The 23,181-nt window shown below is 36.9% G+C and overlaps 3 protein-coding genes across 5 annotated transcripts in view; 1 reads left to right on the top strand and 2 right to left on the bottom strand.

The window, feature by feature from the left end:
- Positions 1-23,181, bottom strand: part of LOC306869044 (vascular cell adhesion protein 1-like) — a 709,597-nt gene that overhangs the window by 470,910 nt on the left and 215,506 nt on the right. The window lies entirely within an intron of this gene.
- LOC306869038 (dedicator of cytokinesis protein 7-like) overlaps positions 1-23,181 on the bottom strand; it is a 73,984-nt gene that overhangs the window by 22,431 nt on the left and 28,372 nt on the right. For 2 of the 3 annotated variants that reach the window (XM_079415603.1, XM_079415602.1), the window contains exons 11-28: positions 23,008-23,164; positions 21,313-21,437; positions 21,121-21,214; positions 20,876-21,038; positions 14,364-14,481; positions 13,670-13,740; positions 10,404-10,542; positions 9,969-10,070; positions 9,123-9,209; positions 8,796-9,027; positions 8,532-8,696; positions 7,512-7,684; positions 6,794-6,895; positions 2,648-2,734; positions 2,339-2,434; positions 1,645-1,785; positions 1,344-1,457; positions 876-1,046 (exon numbers count right to left, since the gene is read on the bottom strand). In XM_079415603.1, coding sequence (XP_079271729.1) covers positions 876-1,046; positions 1,344-1,457; positions 1,645-1,785; positions 2,339-2,434; positions 2,648-2,734; positions 6,794-6,895; positions 7,512-7,684; positions 8,532-8,696; positions 8,796-9,027; positions 9,123-9,209; positions 9,969-10,070; positions 10,404-10,542; positions 13,670-13,740; positions 14,364-14,481; positions 20,876-21,038; positions 21,121-21,214; positions 21,313-21,437; positions 23,008-23,164 — 2,337 coding nt within the window. The remainder of the gene's footprint in view (positions 1-875; positions 1,047-1,343; positions 1,458-1,644; positions 1,786-2,338; positions 2,435-2,647; positions 2,735-6,793; positions 6,896-7,511; positions 7,685-8,531; positions 8,697-8,795; positions 9,028-9,122; positions 9,210-9,968; positions 10,071-10,403; positions 10,543-13,669; positions 13,741-14,363; positions 14,482-20,875; positions 21,039-21,120; positions 21,215-21,312; positions 21,438-23,007; positions 23,165-23,181) is intronic. The other variant, XM_079415604.1, reaches the window with a different exon arrangement.
- Positions 16,792-18,362, top strand: LOC306861293 (uncharacterized protein; the record flags this gene model as incomplete). Its single annotated transcript, XM_079403492.1, has 4 exons — positions 16,792-17,094; positions 17,803-17,943; positions 18,020-18,130; positions 18,218-18,362. The coding sequence occupies 4 exons, from the start codon at positions 16,792-16,794 to the stop codon at positions 18,227-18,229; spliced, it is 567 nt and encodes a 188-aa protein (XP_079259618.1). The 3' UTR covers positions 18,230-18,362.

The following is a 23,181-nucleotide window of genomic DNA, read 5'->3' as shown; positions in this document are numbered from 1 at the left end:
ATGTGGCTGTATGGCAGACAGTCAGCAGAAGCACAACATCCATCATGACAGGATTGAAAAAAGTTATCAAATTTGTGCTTACAATTATTATTTTATATTGTATCAATTTATTAATTACTGAATTGTAAGTTTTGGTTAAAGTACTAATATTTACACAATTTGTAAAAAGTTTGGGGTCAGTAAGATTTTTTGCATTCAGCATTAAATTGGTCAAGAGACAGTAAAGGCATTTATAATGTTACACAAGGTTTGTATTTCAAATAAATGCAGTTCTTTTGAACGTTCTATTCATCAAAGAATCCTGAAAAACATGTAACATTGTTATCAAAAATATTATGTAGCCGTTTTCAACATTGATAAAACTGTTCTCAACGTTGATAAAAATAAGAAATGTTTCTTGACCAGCTAATCAGCATTACCAAAGACTGGAGTAATGGCTGTGAACAAATGTTTTTTTTTTTTTTTTTTCTCTCAATGCAGCCTTTCTTGAGCAATTTATATATAGCATATTATTCAAAAATATAAAAAAAAATCTTTCCAAACTTTATCAAACTTCTGGACTGTGGTGTATTATTCTGGAAAAAAGAAAAAAGCTTAATAGATCATTAAATAATTTCCCTGCCTACGTGTCATTTCCCTTGTATTGATTGTGTGAATGTGGTCATGAAAGTCATGTGGTCATGAAGGTCTAGATATAATTAGGTCAAACACAGAATCTGCACATTTATGATAACAATTTCTGTTTTTGTAAAAATCAAAGCGAAAAGTCAAGCAATTTTCTGTGACAGCTTGACTTGTACCTGAAACATTAATTTAAGAGTAACAGAATGTGAGCAAGTATGAAAGACTGTGTTAGTCTAAATGTGTGTGTGTACCTGAGAGGTGGTGGAGGATGTGGAAGGTGAGGGGGACGCAGGGGGACTGAGGGTGGCGCAGGGCAGGTTCAGGGTGACGTAGTGCTCGTGACTGCAGACGACCCGTATGAAGTCCATCCTCAGTGCTGTAAGAGAGCTGGGGTTCTGCGCCGTGTGGAGCTTATTATTAATCTGAAGACACAAAAGCACCAAACTGCCATCTGTCACTGAAGTTTCTAGGGTGGATTCACAGCTGCGCCTCATCTGCATGCGTCTTGTTCACTAAAGCACTTGCAATCCATGTAAACCAGGCACTATGTGCACTAGTGCGCTTTTTACAATTTATGTGTCCAAAGTCTAGTGATCATGGCAGCAGAAATTCATCAAATGACGACAAAACTATGGATAAGAGCGTCATATATTCAGACTACAGTACTCAAACACACTGAAAGCATTTTAAAATGTGTGCTTCTGTGTTTGTGCATGTACCTGTTTATAATACGAGCGAATGAGGTTGAAAACAAAGCCTCTGTCCATTAGAGACAGCAGGTCATTGAGGAAAAAGGCCAAGCTGCTGTTTAACCTCTCCACTAGCTCGACATCCTGAAATGCACACAGATATTGGTTCAGACAAAGATAAGCATGCTTCCTGTTGATCCACAACAAGTAAACAGTCATAAAAATAAAAATAAAAAAAAGAGTAGAAACCACCATAAAGTCTCTCACATCCCCTTATCTACATAAGGTCTGTGTTCCTCCAACAGTAAAATGAGATCTGCTGCTCTTTTACCTTGTGATATCTGCTGGCTATATCTGCACTGATAGCACACACTAAGGCAGCAATGTCATCCACAAAGCGGTCTGGGAAGCGCTGGCGTCGGGGCATGTCCAGGCGTGAGGACAGGAACAGATGATGGGACATGCTCTTCACCTGTTATCACACACAGAAAAATGAGTGATACCATCTGAAGCTTTGATTCTGCCTTACAAAACTCACCAAACAACAAGGTTTTTCAAAACTTGCATGTCTAGAAATTATAGAAATAATTCAGTCAAACGATATGTGGAACTATTAAAGGGACAGCTCACTCAAAAATGAAAATTCTACATTTTTTATTGACACGATGGTAAGTAAATGCTGCTCCGGGTGTATGTTCACTACTGTGTGTACACTTGGATGGGTTAAATGCAGAGCACAAATTCCAAGTATGGGTCGCCATACTTGGCCACACACCACTTCCCCCCTCCCCTTTATTATTGTCTTCTGCAGAGCTGTTTTATAGTTGAATTGAGTTCACTTCATTTCATGCAATGAACATTGACACTGACATTGAACTAAAGTAGAACTGCTTTTTTAATACCCGTTTTATTATTATGAAGCTGCTCTGTAACAATCTGTATTGTATAAAGTGCTATAGAAATAAATATGACTTGACTTTAGTTATTGATGTACAGTAAATGTAAAAGGTTAGGAGTCTACTGACCATGAGCTGGAAGAAGAACCAGGCCTGCTGCAGAGACGCCTCTCTCACAGTACTGGTGCTCACCACCCACTGGAGAGCCAACTCTTCATGAAGTAACTGAACGGAGAGAGCATTATTACAAAATATCCATACAGAACTCAAGCACACACATGCACACACACAATGAAGGCAGACTACTTTGAAATAGCTGTAATATGTGTGCATGAACAAGATGAAGTGACTCAATGAATGGGTGAGTACATAAATGAGCGAATGAAGGAACGAATGAATAGGAGAGTGCACGGGTGAGTAAATGAGTATGTGCTCTACCTTCTTGGCGATCTGCCTGGAGGGAGGACAGAGAATGGAGGCAGTCTCGATGAAGGCAGACATGCGATTACAGGCACGCTCACTGGCCTGCAGACCAGTGGATGAACACAGAGCAATGGTGGTGGTGATGATGACGATGACAATGAAGATGATGATAAAGAATGGAAGACAGAAAGATAAGGAAAAAAAAACGAGGGAAGAGGGGTAAAAGTCAATGCCTGCTACATACACCAACCCAGATCCTTTTACAAATTTAAAATAATGAAATGTAAAATAATGAAACGTATGTTAGGGATAATGTACAGTCAGCCGGTCATCAATGCAAAATAATCCCTGACAGCGTGATTGAGGCCTTGTATAATCCTTAAGGGGTTTGTTTTGTGGTTACCCGATTTATTACATGGCTATGCACCAAATAAATAACCAAATAAATAAAATCATGTACGGGAGGATCTAATCATATTGATGCGACACTGTAGCAGTTAATTGCATTGGTTGAATCATTGCATATGTAACCTAGGCTTTGTTCCTCCATCGCTGCAAGAGGCATGTAATGTTGTTGGTATTGTTGGTAACTAGACTTCTACCAAGTTTCTCCTGACTGACAGGCAGGAGAAGTACAGCGCACAAAGGCAAGAGAGATGAGTTGGTTGATGAAAAGGAGGAGGCATGAACACAACCTTCTACACAAATGCTCACACATCCTCAGACACAGACAAACAAAATAAAAATAAAGCCAAATGGACAGCAGCAGAACTGGCAGAAGATTACAGAGTATGATTAAAGAAGTAATACCAGAGTGAAGGCAATAAGAGCATACAGGATAACATGGTGTATGGGTGGAATATGGACTTAGCATTTTTTGCATATAAAAGTTGAGAACAAGGGGAATTAGGGTGTAGGGGACAGTAAAATAAATTTAGGTAGAGTTTGGAACACTAACAAGTTATGTTGGGTTAAGGGTTTGAGACCGTGACAAGTAAAGACAGGGTTAAGGGTTTGAGAGTAACATGCAATGTTAGGGCTAATTAAGACAGTAACAAGTAATGTAGGGGTTAATATTCTGAGACAGTAACAAGTAATGTTAGAGTTAAAGCTTCGAGACAGTGATAAACATTTTTGGTTAAATGTTTGAGACAGTAAAATCAAAAATATTGTTAGAGTTAAAAGTTTGAGACCGTAACTATGCTTGGGTAAAAGGTTTGAGACAGCAAGAAGTAATGTTAAGAGTTAAAGGTTTAAGACGGTGATAAAGAATGTTATGGTTCAAATTTGAGGCAGTAATATGTAATGTAAAGGTTAACGTGTTCATACATTATTAAATAATAATAATGTTAAAAGTTTAAAATAGTAATAAGTAATGTAAGGGTTAAGGGTTTGAGACAATAATTAGTAATGCTAGGTTTAAAACAATGATAAGAATGTTTCTGTTTAAAGTTTAGAAATTTAACAAGTAATGTAAGGGTTAAGAGTTTGAGACAATAACAAGTAATGTTAGGGTTAAAGGTTTAGGACAGAGATTAGGAATGTTACTATATAAAGTTTAAAATAGTTACAAGTAATGTAAAGGTTAAGAGTTTGAGAAAGTAACAAATAATGTTAGAGTTAGGGGTTTGAAACGGTAACAAGTAATGTTAGGGTTAAAGGTTTGATAAAGAAACACAATGATAGGGTTAAAAGGGTCATATGACGTTGCTAAAAAGAACATTATTTTGTGTATTTGGTGTAATGTAATGCGTTTATGCGGTTTTATGTCGATTTTTACAAAGCTCATCGTTCTGAGAAGCGAAGCGTGCTTTGATTGGCTAGCTATCCAGTGCGTTGTGATTGGCTGAATACCTCATGCGTGTGACGGAAATATTATGCCCCTTACCGTATTGTGATGCCGTGTCCCGATGCGACGACACAAAAACAATAAAACCCACTATAAACGAGGCATTTGTTGCATCCAGTGGGGACAAAATTACTGATTATAATGACTGATACTGTCTTTTTACGTGTTGCATCGCGACGACACAAAAACAATAAAACTCACTATAAACGAGGCATTTGTTGCATCCAGTGGGGACAAAATTACTGATTATAATGACTGATACTGTCTTTTTACGTGTCGCATCGCTCCGCGTAAACATTACCATGTCTGCATTTGTGATCGGAGAAACGACAAACAACAAGCGCTACACTACACTGCTCAAAACTCGCGTTTGAATCGTCAGTGGCAAATTCTTTAAATAAGAAAATTTACTTACAGGCTGAGTCAGAAGCGCCAGACTGTCCTTGGAAAGTTGGAATTGCCTCACTTTATAGAAACAGCCTTTGTGCAGCTGGCAGGCTACTCCCAGGTTCAGGAAACAGTCCTCCGTAAAATGGGCTGGTATCGATTCAGATGTCCCGATTCGATTCTCAATTTTTTTTTTTTTATTACATTCGGTGAATATAGTTTTAATACAAAAGCTATTGATATTTCTAAGAAATGAACAGTACACATCAGTTTACAAATGGTGAATTAATAAAGAAATTAAGAACCACAGACCTGTATTTTAAACCTATTCTTTTTTTTGTATAGGGTCCTTTCTTAAACAATAATAGAGCCCTATAAAATGCTCTTCTTAATTTTTCTGGTAATCAGATGAAGGCATAAAACATTAATTTAATTTATCCTAATCAAATGAAAATTAAACCCTTTTATTTTTTGGCAAACAAAGTGCTGCACAACAGAGGTTTACTGTACTGTTAAAATTAAAAAGAAAACAAATGGGATTATTCCTTTAAAAATAAAGATTTATTAATATTTATTAGTAGTAGTAGCATTGAGTCTTCCATTCTGCAATTTCTTAACATTAAACTAAACTTTTATTTTGACGGGTTGCTGTGAGGAACTTGCAGCTGCTGTGTATCATGTGTTATGATGGTGGTTTCTCAAATTAAACTGTAAAATGCTAATGAAATGACTCTCTGAGCAGCTGGAGATGATATTCGTGTGTTAATATTATCATATAGTGAGACGACAGAAGATGAAAACACCGTGAGCGTCGTCCGCGCTTTAGTATGTGTGCAGTAAACAAAACAATGCATTCATTCATTGATTGTGGAAATCATGGCACCTTATGCGTGATATCAAATGCTTTCACAGATTTAGTATTACTATAGCATTTCACCTGAGCATTACGAATCACGCGTATGGCTTTGTTCTTGTTTCTCATCAACAGTATCTCCCCCATAAGCACTGAATGAATGACAGGCTTTCTGTTGTAACATCGCGCAAGGTAAATAAGGGTGAGATCTAGTGGAGAAGACTAATGATAAGAATCACAATCAGATCTTGTTTTAAATGTGTGCTGAAATAAATACCGGAAAAGATTGATTCGCGGCTTTTGAGAATCGATATTGAATCGACGTCATAAAAAAAAAACGATTAATCGAAAAATCTATTTTTTTGCCCAGCCCTAACTGCACAGTGTGCACACACTCTAATATTTGGGTTGAACTGTTCTGGAACAGTGTTGTAAATGCAACTTAACCACTGATTTGTTGTTGTGTCCTCTTTCGGAAGACCAAACAAAGTACTTTGGCTTTCACAAGAAAACACAGCGTCTCCAGGACATGGTGCCGGCAGCAGCAACAATACTACAGCGAGAATAATAGTTCCACCTTCCTTCATTGCGTACACATTTGGGCGGTGTTTTGCGAATCTTCCCACATCGTGATGTAGACATGTGGGGGCGTGTTTAAATGAGCCGTTTTAGGAGGGCGTGGTCGAGTCTTAACTTTTATAAAGAATGTCTCTTTGGTTTTGAGACTTTAGTCTTTGAATATTCAGGGATCTTATCTACGCACAATCAGCTTGTAACACTCCAAAGAGAAAGGAAAACTTGAAATCGCATCATATGACCCCTTTAAATGTTTGAGATGGTAACAAGCTACACTGAGACTAAGACTGTAACAAGTCACGTTAGGTTGTATGTTTTCAGAGAATAAAAGGTTATATTAGGTTGTAGAGTTTGAGATGGAACAAATAATTGGTTAAAAATAATTATGATTAAAAACTTTTATGGAGTAAAAGAGTATGAAGCAGTTACAGGTTATATTCGGGTGTCTGGTTTGAGGCAGTAGGGAGGGACATTAGGGTGTAGGTTTGATTGGCACCTGCTTGAGCTCACAGCTGGAGTTGGGATTCCGACGGAGCACTGCCCTTGAGCCCCCTGGAGCGTAAGCAGAGTTTACCCAGGAATGTGAGCGGTCTATCCCCTGCTTATCCACCGACGACACAAACACACACCACAGTTCAACACAGGGCAGGCAGAATAGCCACATATAGGTGCCACATGGAGGGGATGAAGTGCAGGAACAAGAATTAATTTAGAGGAGGGTAGGGGACAATCAGGGCACAGTGAAGGAGGGGAGAGGGTAGGAACAGCAGTACCATAGCAAAAACATAGCACAATTATTAGCAGAGCAATCAACAGCTAGCACAGGAAACTGTAGCTCCAGCTCAATACAGTTAGAGTAGGGCAGAAACTAACTATTTAACGATTTTGATGAATCCGCTTATCTGTTATTTTCTCAATGCAATATTTTTGTTTTGCAAAGTAATGTCACCGATTAGTTAATTCAATTAGTTGTAAAATAACTTCACTATTAGTTATTATTTTATTGATTAGTTTTCCCCCTGGTTTTCATCAACAAAAGAAAAAAACATAACAGAAACTGACTGTTTAAAAGACAACATCAATAACAGCAACTATCGCTTAAAGTGCTTCTTTTAATACTCGTTTTAGCTGCATAGGCAAGGTAGAAATAATATAGGACAGAGTGGCCACACTGCAGTAACAACCAATCAGAAGCCAGAGGAAGAGCCGCCCACCTTGCTGCCGATGATTCTCTGCACCTCCTCGTCAGGGGTGGCTGGTGTTGAGGCCAGGTCAGGGTTGGAGTTACTAATGCTCTTGGAGCGGGATAAGAGCAGGCTGCTGGGTCTTGCCGTCGCCCTAGAGAGCGTGGCATACTGGATGGGGAGATCGTACGATGCAGCTCCCACTGAAGAAGGAAGTGGGATGCACTCAGTGCATGAACTTAAATAAGCATTCTGCTCTTGAGATCACTGGTTACAGTGAGTGAGTATAAATGTGAGCAAAGCATTTACCACAATACATAAACACTGAACACCAGAGAAATGAATCAGCAGAGTTTAAAGGTTAAAAATCACTCACACACGGTTTTAGCAATGGTTCAATAACTCTACAGTACACAAAAGGGCATTATCAAGACTTCAAAGTTCACCCAAAAAGAGCATTTCGTCATCATTTAGTCGCCTCCAAATTATTCTAAATCCTGATTATTTTATTTCTTCCATGAAAGATGTCCTGCATTATGTATCTCTCAAATCTCCCACTTTAAAGGGTTAATTCACCCAAAAATGAAAATTGTCATTAATTACTCACCCTCATGTCGTTCCAAACCCGGAAGACCTTCGTTCATCTTCAGAACACAAGTTAAGATATTTTTGATGATATCTGAGAGATTTTGACCCTGCATAGACAACAACGCAACTACCACATTCAAGGCCAAGAAAATGTAGTAAGGACATTGTTAAAATAGTCCATGTGACATCAGTGGTTCAACCTTACTTATGAAACTGAATACTGTTTGTGTGCAAAAAAACAAACAAAAATAATGACTTTATACAAACATTTCTTGAATATGGTAGTTGCGATGCTGTCTATGCAGGGTCAGAAAACTCTCAGATTTCATCAAAAGTATCTTAATTTGTGTTCTGAAGATGATTGAAGGTCTTAGGGTTTGGAAGGACATGAGGGTGAGTAATTCATGACAGAATTTTAATTTTTAACTATCCCTTTAACATTGGGCTGTATTTCTCACTCACCAGCAGGGGGAGATATAGGCTCTGTTGTGGGCAGGTGGAAGCAGTAGTGGACATAAGAGGACAGCAGATTGTTGCGGCCATGATGGTCCTGGTTTCCCTCCAAGTTCTTATGGATCTGGTTTACCAGCAGGGCCATGGCTTCAAAAGCAGCACGGCCAAGATTTACTGGATTTAGAGGAAGGAGAGGAAATGGATTACACAAAGAAACACCAAAAGATTGGTGTGTAACAAGGAATATTAAAGACCAAATCTAGTGTTGCTAACCGATCTGTCCTGCTATGACAGGAGGGTGTACGATTAGCAATATGAGCTTGCTCATCAGTTGATGCAGGAAGCGCACGCAAGTGTCCAGTAGTGCCCCTTTCAGAGCCGCCATGCTGGCCTTCAGCTCCGCCTCCATGTTTGCCTCTGTGATTATAACATCCTTCAGCCGGAAAGGGAAGGAGTACTCCTCCAGAACATACACAAGTGTGAAGAATTTATCCAGGTGTGGATCCTACACACATTAAGTGAGACATGTATGCGAATGCACTTTTGTAGAAATCTGTTCATTCAATGTTTTTTTCTTCTTCTGACTTTTCTTTTCATTACCTGTGTGTGAACTGAGGAGGCTGCCTTCACCTCTACATTAAAGACTCCTTTGTGGTTGTCCACCCATTTCATCCCTGGTAGCTGAACCTGAAACAAACACAGGCCACAACATATTCTCAGCACGTTCACATTCCTCCTAAGATTTTATAGCTAAGTTGATGTTGCAATTCATCATCTGCAACTTGGATAATTAAGTTGCATGAGTTAATAAAAAAAAAAAAACAAAAAAAAAAAACAGATTTTAACAACTATGAATAAATATATTCACTATGGAAATTTTTGTAACTTTTCAACATTGAATTAATTTTTACAATTTCCAGGTGTTCTATTACCACCGAAGCACAGAATTCAGTTGCACATTCTGCATATAATTTGCTTTAAACCCAAAAATTCTGTTATCATTCGCCACTTTTCATGTGGTTCCAAATTTGTATGACTTTTGTCATGCGGAACACAAAAGAAGGTAATAACTGAAAAGTCAGAGCTGTTGAAAAAGCATAGTGAACACTGAGTATAATTTAATTAGCTGTCAAGCATGTTTTTTCTTGGTTTATGCATAAAATAAATATATAAGGTTGAAATTTGAACCTGGGTTCCCTTTTATGCGGAATAAAAACTGTATATTTAGACAAACTAGAAGCACATCCACTGCTCAGCATTTTTCTACTGAATCTACAAATCCTACCAAGTTTCAGACTTGACTCATAAATATTGTTGATTACATAATGTGACGAATTATGAAGATGAAATCCTAAAAAAAAAAAAAACATCTTTAACTTCCACACACATTCTCTCAAACACAACCACTTAGCATCACAAACACCCAGTTCAGGATAAGTCTCTTACGTCAGGAGTGAGGACTGAGTAGCTGGGTGGAGGTTTCTCCACAGAGACGGGCAGACTGAAGGAGCCGGTGCGCAGGCGGCCGTGCTGCATGAGGGGGATCCACTGCAAAAAACAACAGGAACTATGATTAACCTGCACAGCCTACATGCAGTTCAAAAACATTTACATGCTATATATGGCCTACAATCACATGACGCTACAACTTCAAAAGTTTCACAAGCAGCATCAGGGGAGGTGCTACTGAATCCCAGCAGGGAAAGAGAGTGTGTGGGAGGTGACGTATAAAGACGCTCCAGGTGTCTCTGAGGGGGGACAGGGTCACATGGAGGTTAGTCTTTCATCAGGTAGCCTGGAGCGCTTCTCCAGCGCTGTGGGAGTGTCACTGTCAGGAGAGGATAGAGAGGAAGAGGAGAAGAGAGGGGGTCCTTCTCTCACCGTGTAGCCCACCGGCGTCTCCAAGGGGGTATTCTGCTTGGGCTGGCAGCTGATGTGATAGAAGGTGAAGAGCAGGTGGTGGTTGTCGGTGAGGTTGGCAGGAATCTTCATCTTTACCTCCTCGTAAAACTCCGGGGACCTGCAGAGATGGAGAGAGGAGATTGAAAAAGGCTGAAGTGGTTTTCAACTAGGGGCCGGGACCCATGAGGGAGCCTCTGCAAACTTTCACGGGGGCTGCTGAATAACTTCAAATTATTTAAGTTTTTTAAATAAAATAAAAATGTATATGCTTCACTTTGTTTTAAAATATTAATAATATTAATATAGTTGACATTGATATTATTAATAGGGCTGTCAGTTGAATCTAATTAATTAGTTATGAAAAAAAATAGTGTTAATTTTAACACAAACTACTTCTTTCTTCATACACCGATATTTTTGTACCAAATAGTGCAAATGTGATATTGATTTTATACAACAGTTCAATAAATAATAACCTAATACAGTGTTATATTTTAGACACAAAATTGTCTGTTTTTGCTCAGTTTTGCCAATGCAAATACTGCCTATTAAAGCCACAGCAGAACTGTTGTGGGTCTCCAAACAACAATTTCTGAATGAATCCGCAATTTGAACAAATCAGGTGAACCAATGATTCAATGGCCCATTTTTAAAGAGAGCCATTAACTTCATTCCAGATTTAATAAAAGACTAATTAAAGGGATAGTTCACCCTAAAATTAAAACTGATAAAAAGAAAAGAAAAAAGAAAATTAAAAAAAGGAAAAAATCTTTCTAAAGCCACTTTTTGTGATATCTATTTCATGCTTTTCTCATGTAACACAACTTTAAAAGATCTTTTGTGGGTAATTTCTTAGCCAAATTTGATGTGGGATTAATATGCAATTAAGTAGATTAATTAATCACCACATCATGTAATTAATTATATTAAACATTTTAATAGACTGACATAGCCCTATAACTTCCATTATTTTTACTATAATAAAATTACTAAAAACTTCATTAAAGTGCTTAAAATACATACAACGAAGATCTAAACTGAAATCATCCTCCCCTCCCTCCATAACTATTGTTTTTAGCGAAGAACATACAGTTTATAAAACCTCTGGATTCATAAAATGAATTGAGGTTAAAAAAAATAACACAAAAAGATATACATAATATTTTTGCAAGTAAAAGTTTAGAATAATTATGATTTTTTTTTCATGTTGTTGAATTAAATCTCTTATGCTCACCAATGCTGAATTTATTTGAACAAAAATACATTAAAAACAGTACTACAGTGAAATATTATTACTATTTAATTACTTTCCTGTGAAGGCAAAGCTGTATTCGGCAACCATTACTCTAGTCTTCAGCATCTCATTATCCTTCAAAAATATTTTTTTTGTCAAAAAATTGTCTTTAGTAGAAAACCGTTATAATTGTAATAATTTTTCAAATATTACTGTTTTTATTGCTGTGTTTTCATTAACTAATTGCAGCCTTGGTGAGCATAACAGACTTTCAAAAACTTTAAACTATTCTCTATCTTTTTTGCTCTCTCTGTTTATACAATAGAATATATAATATATACAGTCGTGGTCAGAATTATTGGCACCCTTGGTAAATATGATCAAAGAAGGCTGTGAAAATTCATCTGCATTGGTAATCCTTTTGATGTTTTATTTAATAAATTCACAAAATCTAACCTTTGATTGGATAATAAGAATTTAAAATGAATATCATTATAAAATAAATGTTTTTCTCTAATACACATTGGCCACAATTAACAGCACCCTTTTATTCAGTACTTTTTGAAACCTCCATTTGCCAAAATAACAGCTCTAAATGTTCTCCTATAATGTCTGATGAGGTTAGAGAACACCTGACAAGAGATCAGAGACCATTCCTTCATCCAGAATCACTCCAGACCCTTCAGATTCACAGCTCCATGACGGTGCTTCTTCTCTTCAGTTCACCTCACTCATTTTCTACAGGGTTCAGATCAGAGGATGGGAATGGCCATAGCAGAAGCTTGGTTTTGTGCTCAGTGACCCATTTTTGTGTTGTTTTTGAGGTTTGTGTTTGGATTATTGTACGGTTGGAAGATCCAAACATGGCCCATTATAAGATTTCTAACAGAGTCAATCACTTGTTGATTTTTTATCTGTTGGTATTTGATAGAATCCATAATCCATGATCCATGTGTCTAAACAAGATGTCCAGGACCTCCAGCAGAAATATTGTCCCACAACATCAAAAATACAGCAGTATATTTCATTGTACACATGGGGTACTTTTTATCCGTGTGTTCACCAAACCCATCTTGAGTGTTTGCTGCTAAAAAGCTCATTTTTTAGTTTCATCTGACCATAGAAGCCAGTACCATTTGAAGTTCCAGTCGTGTCTGATAACTGAATATGCTGGAGTTTGTTTTTGGATGAGCTAGGAGAATTTTTCTTGAAGCCCTCCCAAACAACATGTGATGATGATGTAGGTGCTGTTTGACAAATTTTTTTAAAGGTTTTCTGACCCAAGACTCAACTATTTTCAGCAATTCTCCAGCTGTGGTCCTTGGAGAGTCTTTGGCCACTCAAACTCTCCTTCTCACCGCGCATTAGGACGATATAGACACACGTCCTCTTCCAGTCAGTTTCGTAACATTTTATGTTGATTGGAAATTCTCAATTATTGCCCTGATGGTGGAAATGGGAATTTTCACTGCTCTAGCTCTTTTCTTAAAGCCACTTCACTAATTTGTGAAGCTCAATTATCTTTTGCTGCACATCAGAAATATATTCTTTGTTTTTTCTCATTGTGATGGATGATTAAGGGAATTTGGACTTTGGAAAATTTTGGAATTTGGAAAAATTTCTAGGGGTACCAATAATTGTGTCTAATGTGTATTTGAAAAAAAAAACATTTATTTCATAATGAGATTTTCCCCCATTTTCAATTGTTTTAATTCAATGAAAGGTTAGATTTTTGTGATTTTTTTAAAATAAAAGATCAAAAGGATTAATAATGCAGGTTTATTTTCAGAGCCTTCTTTGATCATATTTACCAAGGGTGCCACACACATATATTGTTATTATTATACTACATGTGGTGCCTTTGGATATTGTATTTCACAGTGGAGGCCCTTTGAGAAGAACTCAAGAAGAACCACTGCTGTATGGAAATGTAATATAATTCTAGACATGTATAAAATGAATAAGAATTGTTGTTTCTGTAATGAATAGTGAATGAGACAAAGGTTTGTACTTGTTATGGTAGATCACTGGGGTGTACGCCTCCTTGTAAAACTCTGCACAGCTTGATTTTCCAAAGATGACCTGTTCAGGGGTGGAAATCACATTGCACTTGTGAATAACAGTTTAACGGCTCCACTAGATGTCACTGGGGAGTTACATTTCAGCCACAATGTTGCCCTCGCTAATTATAACACTGAGGATGGATTTCCTAATTATCGCAAAATGAATTTACCTTCTAATGCACCTGCACTGCATATGGCCTCACTTGAGCCCTAAATAAATTACAGATGTTTCAAAGTGAGCAACTGGTGTGCAAATGCAGCGCTAACACTATTAGGGAGTTTCTAAAATCCGTGATTAGATTAACAAAATGTAAAAGGTTCTGCGAGTTCACTGAAATCTCCAAAATTTCCCAGAGCGCTTCTTAATAGATCTGAAGACTGAGTTTGGTTCGAGTGACTAATGCAAACTGTGTGTTTAGCTGAAGCTAAAATAATGTGACATGGATTGATGTGTTTTAGGGAGGCGCTGTCATATTCTTGGCGCAGATCTGGAGAGCTTTATTGTGCACAATTAAGTTTATCTAAGCGATGAGATCATCGTATCAGATGTACTTACATAATCCCAAATGTTTTTTGTCTTTTCATAAGAATACGCTTTGACAGTGTGACTAGAGCTGGGTGCGGGTGTGATCGGTGACTCACAGGCATGGCCTGGCTGGGATCCTCTCCTGCCATGAACTGCACCTTCACTGAAATGTTCCTCATCGAACCCTGCCGGCTATTGAAGTTGACACTCTGAGGGTAAACGTACAACAGGTTCCTGAGGGGGAGAGAGAAGGAAACAGGTGGAATAAATGAACCATTTTCTATCAAACCAGCAATGGTTTAGGAGCAGCCGGTAGATGATGTAATCTGTCAAGATCAGAGCTATTATGTGCACTACCATTTAAAGTTTCCAAAGACTATGATACTCAAACTTTTATGTAACTTCTGTTCTTCAATTTTCAGTCCACTTATATCGATGTCCTGGTTATATACAGTTTACTTCCTTCTGTCGACACAGTGGAGCTCTTTCAAGCATGGCCTTCATTTCTAAGGACAATAGAGTCTACTGAGTCACTAAAATGAGTTTCTCAAGAAAGGTGCTTCCCTGTAGCGATTTCTGAAGCCATATTTTGACTTCAGCAATGCAAGTACGCTCGATTTAGCAACTGCAAAAAGAATTTAGCACTTCCTTGAGCAGCACAACCATTTTCAACTATATTGAGATGATGAGAAATGTTTCTTAAGTAACAAATCAGCACACCAGAATGATTTCTTTAGGATTTACTGAAATAGATTTTTTTCACTAAATAGGACTGATGTAGACAGACAGGCTTTGTAATACAAACTTTTTTTATATAACAGTCATTCAAACAGCAATGATTATTTATTTGCAAAAATAATGTTTGTGATTATTAAAGAGGTTAAGGAGCTGGCTGTCTGGTGCAGTCTTAACAACTTGGAGCTCAACACAGTGGAGATGACCGTGGACTTCAGGAGAAACCCCCCTGCTCTCCCCCCACTCACCACCAACGACAGTGGAGTCATTCATGTTCCTGGGCACCACTATTTCTCAGGACCTGAAGTGGGACATTCACATTGACTCTATTGTCAAAAAGGCCCAGCAGAGGTTGTACTTCCTTCGCCAGCTGAGGAAGTTCAACCTGCCACAAGAGCTGCTGAAACAGTTCTTTTGTATATTGTATTATTATTATACAATAAACAAATTCCAAAACAAATTCCTCATTTGTGCAAACATACCTGGCCAATAAAGCTCAATCTGATTCTGATTTTTAATCAATTAAACACTACCTGGGGTAAGAGATTCATCAATTTCTTTCAAAAATGTCTTAGTGATTTCCAACTTTCGAACAGCAGTGTAAAAGGTAAGTTTACGGTTATGCAAATTGTTAAACAAATACAAACAGTCAAATTCACAATTACTAATACAACAGTTAAGCTTTAATTTCTAAACAGTCAAGCTTAAAACCAGTTAAGTTTCAACTCCTAATGTAAACTGTCATGTTTTCAATGGACAAGTTTACAACTACTAATATAATGGTTAAGATTTAATTACCTAATGTTAATGGTCAAGTTAACAACTATTAATATAAACAGTTCAACTTTAATTACTAATGTAAATTGTAAGGTTAAGAACTATTACTATGAATGGTTATACTTCAATTCCTGTTAAGAACTACTAAAATAAAGTCAAGTTTACAACTACTAATATAAACAAGTAAACATTAATTCCTAATGTTTACAAAAACTAATATACACGGTTCAGTTTCAACTCCTAATGTGAACGGACAAGTTTACAACAACTGATATAATGGTTAAGCCTCAATTCCTAAAACTAAAGTCTACAACTACTTATGTAAAAAGTCTAGATAGAAACCGAGAGAGAGGATCAATGCTTCAATCTTGAATTATATTCATTTGCGGGCTTTTCTCAACAAATATTATAAATGAGATTAATTCCACTAATTAATCAGCATATGTCATTAATTCTATTCATATTTTTGACTATTCGAAACAAGAGAAACACCGTGACATATCTACTCTTTCATTTGCATGTTTGAGGAACAGTGATATAAATAGGCATGAAAGGCACTGCAAATTACTTGACTTTACCCCAAATCAAACACTGAACAGGTGGCAGCAGCGTGAACAGGACTCTATCTCCCAGATCTCCAGTGATGTTAAATATGATTGTTGCATAATGCTGCAACCGCTTACAATCTCTTATTTATATACTTTTAATTTTATACATTTGATACTGTGACAGAAGGTGCTCTGAGTACCTTTGGGGTTAAAGGAGAAGAGTGCATTGGCAGACAGACTGCCAAGCACGTCCCTGGTTCGGTACCACTAAACATCTGCCTGACCAACATGAGTCAAGGTCTCTCTCTCACACACAGCTGTAAGCATAGCTCTGATAGGCTCATGTCTCAGCTGATTTCCCAATGTCCAACATGCACTGTCACTGCTTATAAAAGCAGCAGCATGTTGCAAAGTGTGCACATTAAAACAGCCTGATTCCTCGCACATGCGGCAGTCACGGTTTGTTTTTTAAGAAGAGGACAGGATGCAGGCAGCTTTGTGTGTGTTGTTTACGGCTCTGTGCGTGAACGGGGTCTCCTCATCTCCGCTGAGGTCTGTCCAAGCCGGGGAAAAGCTGGCCTCTGCGGATGACGTGAACATCCTGATGTACGGTGTGCTGCAGTTCACTGAATCCCTGCACCACCTGTACCAGACCACAGAGGCCAGGCTGGCCCGCGTCATGAAAGCCATCAGCCGAACTGAGAGTGAGGTGAAGAGACTAGGGCACGACACGGAGGAGGCTGCTAAAAATGAGCGACAGATTAAAGAGAAACTACAGCTCCTTCAGGTAAAGCCTATATGTTACTTGACCAATGACATACATTGTGACAGACTGAACTACTGGCCAGGCTGATTAATAGGTCATTCTGAAACAGAAATGGTAGTTCACCTTGGCATCAGTTCATGTAACATTATAATTAATAAACATAGGGGAGGGGGTAAGTTATGCCACTTTTCACTTATGTTATCTTCTAGGCAAAGATAGGCAAAATGTCTATACTATAATTATACTGTCTATAATTATATACATTTATGTATGTATTAATTATATTTTGAGGGTAAATATGAATTGTACAAAACAAGTGGTCTAGTGACAACTTTCCCCACATTATTGAGATCTATCTATATGAGATATATATATTTATATATATACACACATACATATATATCTATAAACAAGAAAAGAGAAAAAAAAAAAATAGTATGCACAATCCCTTTCCAAAGATCTTATTTTGGTAGATAATTTAAATATTTTATTTGTTTCAAGAATATTTTAATGTTGCAAATAACTATGTAAATTTTTTTTTTTTTTTATAAATATAATAAATATATATATAATATCTATCTTCAATAATACAGTGTATATTTTTTCATTCTTGTTTCATTTCTCATCTCATTTACTAATATAATTATACTGTAATTCTCAGTTAGTGTACTAGGATCTGAGGTCCATGAGGAGTTGGATCAGTGTGCTCAACAGCTGGTCTGTTTGCAGGCTCAGATGAAAGCGCTGGAGATTCAGGTCCAGGAGAACAGAGATACAGTCACCAGGGTGGAGCTGGAAGAGGCACAGCTAAAGAAAAAACTAACCAGCCTGGAGGAAAACCTAAACAGCTCTGTCCCAGACAAGATCAAGGTAGTGAAGATGCAGTATTGGCTTTCAATGAACACACTACAGTTTATGAAAATAACCAATAACCTCCTTCTGACAGGGCACACCACTTAAAAACATCTCTAACCTGAAGGACCTGATGAAGTGGACACAAGAACAGAAACTGAAATTGGAGAATCAAAACCAGCAACTGGCTGATTTACAGAAACAGGTAATCCTAAAATGCAGACTTGCTAGTAAACGATGCGATTGCCCGTAACATCGTCGTTTCATGTCTTGTACTTGCTTCTCATTTCAGAATATGGTGTAACCACTAAAAATCACATATGAGGAAGCAGCGCAATCAACTCTCATCAACACTCCTTTCACGGCACTGCAAACGGATCTCACGGACTACATGTTCATAAATATGACACATATGTCCACTTTGCCAGTCATTTTATACGCACATTGGGCCTCATTCATCAAGCCTTAAGTGAATTTTTGTGAAACATTTGAAACTGTGAAATGCTGCATGAAATTCCTGTGTTACAAATATTTAGCTACTTTTTTGTAGTGAATAATGTTTATAATAGCACAAAACATAATTATCATGTAACTTATAACTTAATACTTTCTAACTTATAACTAAAGGAAAATAAAAGTTGTGTGTCGTCTTCTCTTTCTGTTTTGAAACAATATTAATACGGCACAAATTAAAATTATTTAGTTTATTTATAAATAAATACTCACATAATTTATATTTTTCATAATCATTTAAAAAAACTTTTCCACAGATGAATCAATGCAAACATAACCATAGGCTGAATTGGTGGGCAAATATTAAACTACCCAATAATTCTGACTAAATGAAAGAAATAAACACCCACAAATGAAAAAATGTCAGTACTCACCATTTATTCCATCTAACACATAAGAATAGATATATTCCACACAGGGCTTGACATTAACACCCGCCAACCCACCAAGTGCGAGTGGATTTCAGCTGTGGCGAGTAACACAGTCACTCCCACTAGCCACTTTGGCGGGTTGAATATTATATACAATATCAGAGCTCGACATTAATGCTAGTAGATCTTTTTGAAGGGACAAGTGAAAGAAGAGAATTGTACTTGCCCGAGTGTACAACTAATCTGATTAAAACATCTAATTGCACCGAAATTTCGGTGAGAATGGTTCTGATTTTATTACATTCAGTGTAAGTGGCGATTGATAATGGATAGCAACAACAAGGTCGCGCCAGTTGAAGCTCACGCAGCCTGTCTATGTGAGAGAATCTTATGGAGAAATCAAAACAAATGAACGCAACTGCAAGAAACGCAAGAAGAAACAAAAATGTAACTTAGTTTTATATTTATAACATACAGCCTAGTTAAGCAACATGACACGACCAAGAGAGGGAAGTTCCCTGAAAAACACGATTGCAAATTGAACATTTTACAAAGGAGTTAAAACAAGTAGTTAAAATACATTTTAGTTCAATATTTGAATTTATTGAACGGATCTATTGTCAACGTTGACTTTGACTGTTTTTCTCCATTTGGTTAATGAAAATAGCTTCAAACAAAGATCACAGCAGAACAGCCGCGCATGTCTGAGCTTTGCGGTGTTTTGTTAATGAAAGATTCAATCATTTGAGTCAATGATTCAGTGGTCTGTTCATAAGGACCACGCTTCAATGACTCTTTAATTACGATAGTCACTTGCTGCCATCTACTGGCGGTTTACTTTCATAGTAGCTTATCTTTGCATTTTTTCCAACATTTCATATTTGTATATTAAAAAAAATATATATTTTAAAACACTGAGCTCACAACATTATTTATGCTGTTATAATTTTGCATTCAGTGTAAATGCATTCATGCTATATTTCAGCTACATTGAACTGTCTGTAAATGCATCTGAATGCTGCTCAAAAAGATTTTGTAGATACTGATTTCTTATGATTGGTAACAGCCCTATATTATCATATTACATTAAGTGAAATGCATGCATTTAATACGGTTAGGGAAAAATGCCCTTTAAATAGGTCAAAATGGCCTGGAAATCAATTTACATACATTTTTGGATGCAGTATTAAGTCATATAAAACGTAATTTCCCAACAATAAAATTGTGGCCAGTGAAAATGCTGAGTAGCACAGTGGACGGTGAGCAAAAAAGTTAATGTCAAGCCCTGATTCCACACAAGGAAACCAGATGGTGATTTGATACTTCAAAAGTTTGCGGTCAGTATTTTTGAAAGTCTCTTATGCTCACTAAGTTTGCATTTATTTGATCAGAAATACAGTAATATTATGAAATATTATTGCAATTTAAATATAAAATAAATGTTTTCTATTGTAATATATATTAAAACGTAATTTATTCCTGTGAACTTTCAGCATCATTACTTCAGTCTTCAGTGTGATCCTTCAGAAATCATTTTAATATGCTGATTTGCTGCTCAAGAAACATATGTTAAAAAAAATTATACGTTGAAAACACCAGTGCTGCTTAATTATTTTGCAGAAATTAAGTGATACATTATTTCAGGACAGAAACGTCAAAATAACAGCATTAATTTGAAATAGAATTTTTTGTAACATAAATGTTTTGCTATTTCTTTTGATCAATTTAATGCATCCTTGCTGAATAAAAGTACAAATTTCATTTTTAAGCTTACTGACCCCAAACATTTAAACGGAAGTGTACGTAAACATTTTTTATAGAAGTATGATTGTGTGATTGAGTGATTAGGTGTCAATGACATTTTTTTTTAACACAAACATGAATGGGATTTGTGAATTTGTGTAGTGAGAAAGATAATAAAATGGATAACGGTATAAATTTGAGTCTGTTCCACCTATCATATCATATCGACTATCATATGAATTCAGGCGACATAGATTGTAGTTTTATGACACTCCATGATACCTATATTAGCTGCTCTTTGACAGGAATGTGTGTGGACCGACCTGTAGGTAGTGTGTGGGGTGTAGACGTAGCGAGCGGGAAACTCCAGCACTTCTTTGGTGGGGCGCACACGTGGGTCAGGGTAAGGCTTCAAATGAAGCAGCTCTGGAGACAGACAGTAGTGAGGGGCCTCTGGAGCCGGGGAGATGTCTATCTTCAACTGAGCTAGACAGAAAGAGACCGACAGAGTGTGAGAAAAGGCTTAAATAATAGAACTGATGAGGTAAAAATAAGTGCGGACAGGTACCAGTCACAGGTCTGAGTCGACGCAGGACAGACGACGGCCTCCTCATGTCTGCCAGAAACTTATATAAGTCTTCATCACTCAATCTGTCCCCTTCCTGCAGCAGTACAGAAACACTCAGCACTCATTCAGTGGGTAAATAATACATCGTACTAATACACTACTGTCAGAAATGTGCAAGAATAGAGAACTGACCTGTTTGAAGAAATTGGTGACCGTGAGAGTCGCTGGACGGAAGCTAGTGAAGTTGCACATGTCCTCTCCTACACTCATCCTCTCAAATCCTTTCTTCTTTCTCTCATTCCACGTCCCCTTACGTTCTATAAGGAAAGACAAAATGCTGTTTGCTGCATAATAGTGTCATGCAACTAGGGCTCGGTGACACATAGAATATTTATATTCAATATTACTTTGTTAGCCATATAAAATTGACCAACTCTGTGAATATAGGATCCTCTGCAGTGAATGGGTGCCGTCAGAATGGGAGTCCAAACTGCTGATAAAAATATCACAACAATCCACATGACTCCAGTTCATGTTCATTAACATCTTGAAAAGTGAAAAGCTTCATGTTTGCAATAAACAAATCAAACATTAAAAGCATTTTTAACTTCAAACTTCCGCTTCTGTTTTCACTTGTAAATGGTGCTTGATCTGTGTATATTTTTCTTCTGATCCTGACAAAACATAATCATGTGGATTACTTGTAGATTATTGTGAAGTTTTTATCAGCTGTTTGAACTCTCATTCTGACGGCATCCCTTCACTGCAGAGTTTTCATTGCTGAGCGAGTGAAATGGTGCTAAATATCTCCAATCCTGTTCAGATGAAAAAACAAATATATCTACATCTTGGATTGCCTGATGGTGAGTATATTTTCAGCAACTTGGGAGGGAATTATTGGCTCTTTAATTTATAATTTGGTGTTTTGACATTTTTAAACAACAGCTTTCAAATTCTGTTAATTTTATCAGGAAATAACAAACAATAAACTGTTGTTTTAACGCTCTTTAATGCAGTGTGTGCCAGAATAGCTGTTCAAACACATGTAGGGCATACTGCTCTCTTCCTCATATCCTGCATCTTTACTGCAAGTTACAGCATGAAAAATACATGAGGGTTTGTTTAAAGATAAGGATAAACTTACTGAAAAGTATCATCTATGCAATGGTCCAATCCATGTTTAAATCACAACACAACAGCTTGTACAGAGCTTGTAACCTAACATTACATTTACCTCAGTAATTTGTCCATAGCTCAAAGCAAGAAAAATGTATATATTTTTCAATATATGCACTATATATTTTTATTTATATGAACTTAAAACTGTTAGTGATGTTGTAATTATTTAAAGTATTTTTAAATAAATTTTATATCAAATTATATCAAATAATTTATACAAATTGTTTAGAATCTTTCAAGTCCATTTTCTCAAAAACTTTTCTTTGCTGCATAAAACTCAGAATTTCTAGTATGTTCTATTTTATTTACCTACTATATTTTACTCCGTTTTATTCAAATCATATTTCTTGATATCTTCTTAGATTTTATTATTTTTACTTGCGCATGTCTTTATTTTGTTGTTGGCTCTGTTTATTGTTGCACTGTGGCACAAGGAACTAAGATGTAATGTTTTACTACATTACATCACATGTACATAAAAAATAAAGTACCTTGAGAATGTATTTCAGGATCAAAATATCTTAAAATAATGTTGCACATTTACTCAATATTGGAAAAAGGCTTAAAAATATAGAAATGTACAGTTATAAAAATATATTGGCCCTTATGTGTGTTACTTTCAGGTACATCTTCAAGATGACTAGTTATAAGAAAGCAATAAAAAGCTAACTCTTAGCTGAATTCAACTGTGTTGACTCTGGTTAGTACCCGTGTCTGAGTCTGAATCTGAGCGGTCCAGGCCTCCAACACTGCTGACGATGTTCAGCAGATGAATCGCAGTCCAGGCGAAGGGCATGCGGAAACGACCCAGCCTAGTGCACATCTGCTCAGCCTGTGCCCTCAACTTTTCCAGTTTTTCCTTATGCTGTATGTACACACACA

Source organism: Barbus barbus (assembly GCF_936440315.1).
Source record: "Barbus barbus genome assembly, chromosome: 4".
NCBI lineage: Eukaryota > Metazoa > Chordata > Actinopteri > Cypriniformes > Cyprinidae > Barbus > Barbus barbus.
The sequence above is the reverse complement of the archived record's forward strand: the minus strand, read 5'-3'. Positions and strand labels throughout refer to the sequence as shown.